The sequence below is a fragment of the Mandrillus leucophaeus genome, unplaced genomic scaffold (genome assembly GCF_000951045.1).
Source record: "Mandrillus leucophaeus isolate KB7577 unplaced genomic scaffold, Mleu.le_1.0 Scaffold251, whole genome shotgun sequence".
Lineage (NCBI taxonomy): Eukaryota > Metazoa > Chordata > Mammalia > Primates > Cercopithecidae > Mandrillus > Mandrillus leucophaeus.
Window position 1 is genome coordinate 2,494,399 of NW_012102599.1, and position 8,453 is coordinate 2,502,851.

The 8,453-nt window shown below is 43.1% G+C and overlaps 1 protein-coding gene across 3 annotated transcripts in view; it reads left to right on the forward strand.

Moving 5' to 3' along the window:
* Positions 1-576: 576 nt before the first annotated feature.
* UBE2K (ubiquitin-conjugating enzyme E2K) overlaps positions 577-8,453 on the forward strand; it is a 95,151-nt gene continuing 87,274 nt past the window's right edge. For 2 of the 3 annotated variants that reach the window (XM_011983564.1, XM_011983565.1), the window contains exon 1: positions 577-926. In XM_011983564.1, the coding sequence (XP_011838954.1) occupies positions 864-926 (63 nt within the window). In that variant the 5' untranslated portion in view covers positions 577-863. The remainder of the gene's footprint in view (positions 927-8,453) is intronic. The other variant, XM_011983567.1, reaches the window with a different exon arrangement.

An 8,453-nucleotide genomic window follows, 5' to 3' on the forward strand; every position in this document is an offset into this window, starting at 1 on the left:
AGGGATGGGCACAGGAGTGTGTGTGTGTGTGTGTGGTGTGTGTGTGTGTCAAGCTCGGTATTAAATAGGTCAAAGATCAACATCTGACTTCTAAACCCACCCTCAGGCCTCTCCACCGAGTACCTGTCTCAAACCCAATCTGATCCAACAATAACCAGCCTTAATTCGATAATCTGTGCTACCTGAGATGATGGGAATAATCGTGGTACTATAAATGTTGCAGAACAAAAACGACTGCAGTGGATTTTCTGGGGCTACACCAACTGAAAATGGGCCGGACCGAGATCCGCGAGAGCGTTTTCCTGCGCTAGACACGGCGTTCAGCCTCCGGGTTCCGGGTCTAGCTGAGTCAGGGCGGCGTTCCAGCCGAGTGCGGCTTCGGGAACCCGTTCGGCTGCGCCCGAACCTTCGGTCAGAGGCCAGCGCTGGAAGCCCCGACCACAGCACCTGGATTTAAACAGGAGCGGAGGCGCCGGGTAGGACCGGGCGGGCCGGCTACGGCCGGCCACCTTGGAAGCCGCGCCCTCGCGGCCCCAGACGCCGGCAGGGCGGAGCCACGCGGCCGCAGCCCCAGCCGAGACGCGAGCTGGTGGCTCGGGCGTATGGGGGCTACAACGGGAGCGGCTGCGCCGCCCGGCCGGGTCAGCGTCGTGCGCATGCGCCGACCCGGCGCCATTTTGGTGGCCGGGCGCGGAGGTGATTCCACACTGAGGCGAGCGCGGCGGCCGGGGTGGTAGTGGCAGTGTTCGTGTGCTCGGGTCTGAATCGCCGGGGGAGGAGGCGGTGGAGGAAGAGGTGGCGGCGGTGGCGGTGGTCGTAGCGGTGGCGGAGGAGGCGGGTACGAATCAGCTGCGGGCGGAGACATGGCCAACATCGCGGTGCAGCGAATCAAGCGGGAGTTCAAGGAGGTGCTGAAGAGCGAGGAGGTCAGAAATGAACTCCCGGATATCCCCCATCTCTGCCTGGAGCGGGAGGGTCCTCCCAGCTGCGACCCCGATATCCCCGGTAGTCCCTGGGTGGCCCTCCTTGCGGCCGCCCTTCTGCCTGTGAGGAAGCAGCAGTGTTCCCCTCCTCCTTCCGCCGCCTTCCCCTCCCCTCCCAGAGCGCTAGGATGAACGGTCTCGCGGGCGGGTGGTCTGGGGTGGAACACGGTTTGGGGAGCTGATGGACAGGGGGGAGCTCCTCGGAGGGATGGAAGCTCACGAGAGAACCCGAGGCGGTGGCCACAGCTGGAAATGTGGCTGTGGGGTGGGGAGGGAGCAGGCCGAGCCTGAGAAAACCCGGGAAGTGGGTTGGGGGAAGGGGAAAGGTGGTAACTGGATACGAAGAGCAGTGCTGCTCAAAGGCCCACACTTTTGAGGGTATTTGGGGTTATTGCCTGTCAGGCCTTCACTGTTCTTTTCGTAGGGGAGGAGCGGTGAGTCCAAAGGTATTGATTAGAAAGGAAGGACATTCAGAGTTAGTCCTTCTTAGTTGGGTGTTAGGAGTCAAAGGGAGACATAATAGAATACTGTCTTATTTGGTGGCGGGGGTAAGGGAATTTTCACCTGAGTTAGCAAGTTACTCCAAACGAGATAATTATGTCTTCCACTTAACCCCCAAATTCGTAGGCCTCATTTTTATTGACATCACAATCTTTTTTGAGTGGGCAAAGGCGAGGTGTTTGGTGTATTAAAGACATGTAAATATTTTTAGTTAGGAAAAAAATAATGGGATGTATGAGTAGTTTATTTCAAAATATTGTTTACAAGTTACCGATCAGAGAGACTGTCCTAAGACAGTGCCTCTGTGACTCGTGTTGTGCCACGAAACTTCATTATGATGTCCCTCATAGGTAACTTGATTCTTACTTTTGAAAAGTAGACCTATTAAAAATGTGAGATTTCACCAGATTAATACATTATTTCATCTCCTTATTAAGTGAGTAGATTTATCACGACTTAACAGATTTTCAAAAAAATTGCCTGCCGTTGCTCTTAAGTTCTGCAGAATTTATATACATTAGTACTACGTTTATTTATGTAAGATATTCACAATGCTCTAGTAATTTGACTCAAAATTATGCAAGTATTAGTACAGTGTGTCGTACCAAGATGAACAAGAATGCCAGATTGTCTTCCCCACATGAATTAAACAAAAAGTAATACAGAAAATGATTATTTTCAAGATTCACATACCATTATTGAATATATCATTGCTATTTTTGTTTTTCTTTTACGGTTAGTACTTTGATAGTGTCAATAATGATTTGTGAAATTCAGCATTCTAAATATGTGATGAGTATACATGGAGAAAAATTATTTAAAATTCAAAAATGACAACAGACTTATTGAAAGTAGTAGTATGTAAGTCATGATCGGTTTTACAGAGCATGTGTATGAACTCTGACCTCTGTGTTCATATGCCAAAACTCTGAATGGAAGGATGACTTTGTATTTTGTGGTACAGCGCAGAAATAGAGTCAATAAGTGTCTGTACTGATACAGTGAAACAGCAATTTTAACTTATTTAATATGAAAATGTATTCCAGGTTAGCTGACATACATACTCCTAATGAAAGATAGCAGCTAATATTGTTGCCAACAACCTAAAACATTTCTTGTTTAATAAGGTTGTACAAGCCTGAAACTTAATAGACTTTTAGTGCTTTATTTTCTGTTACAAGTGGTAAGTTACTGCTTTGGTAATTAATATGGTCTCTTTGCTTTTTATGAGCTCACTTTTCGCTGTGAGATTCTTAGTACTTAAGTTGAAGATTACCAGAAATACTTGTTTTGCTCTCTAGTAATGCATATTGTTAAAACAAACAAACAAACAAAAAAACACTGCTCTTTATACGTAAGGGATGATGAAGCCTTACTTCAGATAAGCATCAAAAGTGTTTCAGAAGAAGAAAACAGGAAATGCAGACAGGTTTTTTGTTTGTTTTGTTTTGTTTAGAACAGTACCTGTATAAATATGGAAGGAAACTTCTTTTGGGAAAATCAGTTGCAAAGAACATTTAGGAAAGAGTCACATCATTTAATCTTGCAATAAATATAACCAATAAATAGCTTATTTTCGCCAGTATTTTTTGATATTTTAGTAGCCCCAGTTCTATAAGTGGATTGTTATTTTCAACTCATTGAAGACTTGTAGTATAGTCCATGTGTTTCCTTTTTAAGGGTGTAAATCCAGTCTTTTGAATGGCTGATCAAATAAATATTTCATCATGTCACTTTTTTGGTAAATCTGCACTTTACCAAAATTTATTTCATGTGCTTGTATGCTTGCGTTTACTAAGAACACTGGTTGATTTAAGGACTTTTTGGGGTGGCCTTATAAGTGCCTTTGTAAAGATAGCTGACGCTTACTGGATTCTGGTTATGAGAGATTATAAGTGACCATTCTTAGAGTGTGTTAATTAAAATACAGCGAACAAGATAAATGTGAAAAGCAAGATGCAGAATAGTGTGGAAGAAGCCACCATTTGTGTTAAAAAGAGGGGAATATGTGTATTTGTCTTTATAGGCAAAAGGTTTCACAAGAAATTGGTAAAATTGATTGCTTTCTGTGTAGAAAAATTGGGTCTCTGGGGCATGGGGTATAGATATTTTTTGAATTTTGTGTCATACGAATGTGATTTACTCAAAGGCACCAGTTGGCCTCTTTCCCTTCAGACAGTGTTTGGAAATTTGTCAGATGTTTCTTTTTATTTATTAATATTTATTTTCTTTGTTTTAGATGTTTGTTTTTAAATACGAGTGTGAATTTTAAGCAGTTTTAAATAATATTCCAAAGTTGTTAGGCATGGAATATTGATGTAAAGTACGTTTTATAATTTATGAGTAGGATTAAATTTTATAATTTATGAGTAGGATTACATTAGTAAATTGTTTATGGTGAGGATATAAACCCATAATCAATGTTTTATTCATAGGTTGTATTATTTACTATTAGTTATTGCTGCTTTTAATAACTAGTTGTCATTTGTAGAATGGCTAGTTGTTCTTAGTGTTGTTTGTTTATACGTTATTGCTAATTCTTAAGAATAGTTCTTTAGATTTTCTATTTCCTAGATGAGAAAATAGAGATTTAGAGAAGTTAAATTATTTGTTTGCAAACACAGAGCCTGGGATTTGGATCTAGGTCTGCTTGTGTTCATATTGTACCACGCTGTCATGACTTGCCAAGGATAGGCATGCTTTTAATTAACTTAAAAAATCGAGCCTGGTTTGTATTACTGGTTAAAGGATTTAAACACAGTTTTATTTGCTAGTTTAAACTCATTGAAATAAGTGTTACCTATAATTAGCTTTAAGATTTACTTGAATTTCTTTCTTTTTTTTTTTTTTTCTTTTGAGAAGGAATCTCGCTATCTCGCCCAGGCTGGAGTGCAGTGGTGCCATCTCAGCTTACTACAACCTCTGCCTCCCAGGTTCTAGAGATTCTCCTGCCTTAGCCTCCCGAGTACCTGGGTTTACAGGTGCCCGCCAGCATGCCCAGCTAATTTTTGTATTTTTAGTAGAGACGACATTTCACCATGTTAGACGGGCTGGTCTCAAACTCCCAACTTCAAGTGATCCGCCTGTCTTAGCCTCCCAAAGTGCTAGGATTACAGGCGTGAGCCACCACACCCAGCCAGATTTACTTGAATTTCAACATACACAATATTTTAAAATCTGAAACTTGATGAAATAAAACACCCTTAAATCAGTTCACTTACTCTTGTTGCTCTTATGCTATATGGCACCTGTTGATTTTTCATGTTGTAATTACACTTTGGTAACATTTTCTTTTTTTTTTTTCTTTTTCTTTCCTTTTTTTTTTTTTTTTTGGAGACAGTTTTGCTTTTGTTGCCTAGGCTGTAGTGCAATGGTGCGATCTCAGCTCACTGCAACCTCCGCCTCCTGGGTTCAAGCAATTCTCCTACCTTAGCCTCCTGAGTAGCTGGAATTACAGGCATGTGCCCCCACGCCTGGCTAATTTTGTATTTTTAGTAGAAGCGAGGTTTCTCCATGTTGGTCAGGCTGGTCTTGAACTCCTAACCTCAGGTGATCTGCCTGCCTCGACCTCCCAGAGTGCTGGGATTACAGGAGTGAGCCACTGCGCCTGGCCAACATTTTCTAGTCTCATAGGGTGTGTTTAAATCTATGGCACAAACAAATTGGTTTCATGAAAATTACTATAGTACATTAAGTTTTCCTTCATCATTTAAATAGATTTTTATATCTATTTTCCTTTAAAATTTTAATGTATTTGATCTAGCTTGATCTAGATTATTCTATAATAAAAGTAGTTGTAAATCTCTAAAAGTAAGCCTTTTGATTTCTGTAGATCATGGGTTTTTTAACCTTGTCACTATTGATATTTTGGGCAGATAGTTATTTGTTGAGTGGCTCTGCTGTGCATAGTGGGATGTTTAGCAACATCCCTGACCTCTACCAGTATATGCAGGTAGCACCGCAAACCCCCAGCCCATGTCCCCACTATCTCCTCTTGCTGGATGCATCAACTAAAAATGTCCCCAGACTGCCATATGTTGAGAACTATGTAGACAAAACTTTTTTTTGATACAGAGTCTTGCTCAGTCACCCAAGCTGGAGCGCAGTGGCACGATCTCAACTCACTGCAACCTCCACCTCCTGGGCGCAAGCCATTCTCCTGCCTCAGTCTCCCGAGTAGCTTGGATTACAGGCGCCCACCACCATGCCCTGTTAATTTTTTTATTTTTAGTAGAGACGGGGTTTCACCATGTTGGCCAGGCTGGTCTGACAAAACTCTATTTTAATAGAGTATTTATGGGCCAGGTGGGGTGGCTTATGCCTGTAATCCAACATTTTAGGAGGCTGAGGCTCGATTGAGGCCAGGAGTTCAAGACCAGCCTGGGCAACATAGTGAGACTTTTGTTACTACTAACATTTTTTAAAAATCAGCCAGGCCTGGTGGTATGTGCCCATAGTGGCAGCTACTTGGGAAGCTGAGGCTGGAGGATGCTTGAGCCCATGAGGTCAAAGCTGCAGTGAATTGTGATCATGTGACTGCACTCTAGCCTGGGCAGCAGCGAGACCCTGTCTCAAAAATGAAAAAAGAAAATAATTCCTGGCTATTTGTTAATTATATAGGAACAACACAGCCAGGCGCAGTGGCTCACGCCTATAATCCCAGCACTTTGGGAGGCCCAGGCAGGTGGATCACGAGGTCAGGAGAGCGAGACCATCCTGGCCGACATGATGAAACCCCGTCTCTACTGAAAATACAAAAATTAGCTGGGCGTGGTGGCATGGGCCTGTAGTCCCAGCTACTCAGGAGGCTGAGGCAGGAGAATTGCTTGAACCGGGGAGGTGGAGGTTGCAGTGAGCTGAGATGGCACCACTGCACTCCAACCTGGCAACAGAGCAAGGCTCTGTCTCCAAAAAAAAAAGAATACTTTGAGACTTAACTAACTGTATCAGATGTGTAAGATAATTTAAAGAATAAATGGACCCGGACAGTAAAGACACAAAAAATATATACTGGCTTTGAATGTTTTATTTTTAAAACTTTTAAGTATGTTCCCCCTTTTTGATGTTTTTCTGTTAAAATTTCTCCCTTTTGATTTTAATAAAAAGATAAAATTCTCTACCAAAAATAAATGTAACGAGAATTTGAACAGTTGTTTAAGACTAGAGGCAGGCTTGGTGGCTCACATCTGTAATGGCAGCACTTTGGGAGACTGAGGCAGGAGAATCGTTTGAGTCTGGGAGGTCAAGGCTGCAGTGAGCGGTGATTGTGCCACTGTACTCCAGCCTGGGTGACGGAGCAACACACTGTCTCCAAATAAAGAGTAGAAAAGTGGTTTTTAAAGTTTTTATTTTCATTTTATTTTTCAAAAGTGTTTTTGAAAGTTATGCAAGTTACAGTTTTATGTAATATTTAAATAGTATTTTTTATGGGTTCTGAAATGGGTTGAGCAAGGAAAGTCTATAGATTGGATTTTAAAAAAATCAAAGTCTGTGCAGGTAATATGTTTGGGGTGAATTCCTTGTTTACACTGTTACAAAGACTTTGAGCTCTGTCCATTGGGCGTAGGTTTAGACACATCTGGGCTCCCCTAGCTTCTTCCCTTTTTATTTGTGTGTTTTTTTGTTGGTTTGTTTGTTTGTTTGTTTTGAGACAGAGTCTCACTGTCACCAAAGCTAGAATGCAGTGGCGTGATCACAGCTCACTGCAGCCTCTAACTCCCCAGGCTTAGGTGATCCTCCTACCTCAGCCTTCCAAGTAGCAGGGACTAAAGGCATCTGCCACCATGCCCAGCTAATTTTTGTAATTTTTTGTGGAGCAAGGTTTCACCATGTTGCCCAGGCCAGTCTCGAACTCCTGGGCTCAAGTGATCCTCCCGCCTTGGCCACCTAAAATGCCGGAATTGCAGACGTGAGCCACTATGCTTGGCCTGTCATCCCTTCTTAAAAACTATACACTTTTTTTTTTTTTTTGAGACGGAGTCTCCGTCTGTCGCCCATGCTGGAGTACAATGGTGCAATCTTGGCTCGCTGCAACCTCTGCCTCCCGGGTTCAAGCAGTTCTCCTGTCTCAGCCTCCTGAGTAGCTGGGATTACAGGCGTGTGCCACCATGCCTGAGGGTTTTTTTTTTTTTTTTGGTATTTTTTGTATTTTTAGTAGAGCCGGGTTTCACTATATTAGCCAGGCTGGTCTTGAGCTCCTGACCTTGTGATCTTGCCGCCTTGGCCTCCCAAAGTGTTGGGATTACAGGCGTGAGCCACTGCACGTGGGCTTTTTTTTTTTTTTTTTTTTTTTTTTTTTTGAGACAGAGTCTCGCTCTGTCGTCCAGGCTGGAGTATGGTGGCACAATCTCAGCTCACCATGGTCTCTGCCTCCCAGGTTCAAGTGACCGTCGTGCCTCAGCCTTCTGAGTAGCTGGTATTACAGGTGCACCCTACCACGCCCAGTTAATGTTTTGTATTGTTAGTAGAGACAGGGTTTTACCATGTTGGCCAGGCTGGTCTTGAACCGCTGACCTCAAGTGATCCAACTGCCTCAGCCTCCCAAAGTGCTGGGATTACAGGCATAAGCCACCACTGCCCAGCCAAGACTATATACTCTTATTTCCCAGTGAATACATTATTGACAGTTTTTGAAAATACTGACTATAGCCCCAAAAGGCTTAACTGGTTGGAGATACAGGGCAGACAAAGGATAGATAAAAATGGTAGGGGCAAAGAGTAAATGCTATGGGATTCTAAGGGTATCTGTATGAGTGAGATTCCTTTTTGTTGTTGTTTTGTTTTGTTTTTGAGAAGGAGTCTCGGCTCTGTCACCCAGCCTGGAGTGCAGTGGCTTGATCTTGCTCACTGCAACCTTCGCCTCCCAGGTTCAACCAATGCCTCAGCCTCCGGAATGGCTGGAATCCCGGGATTACAGGCATGCGCCACCCTGCCCAGCTAATTTTTTTTTTTTTTTTTTTTTTTTTTGAG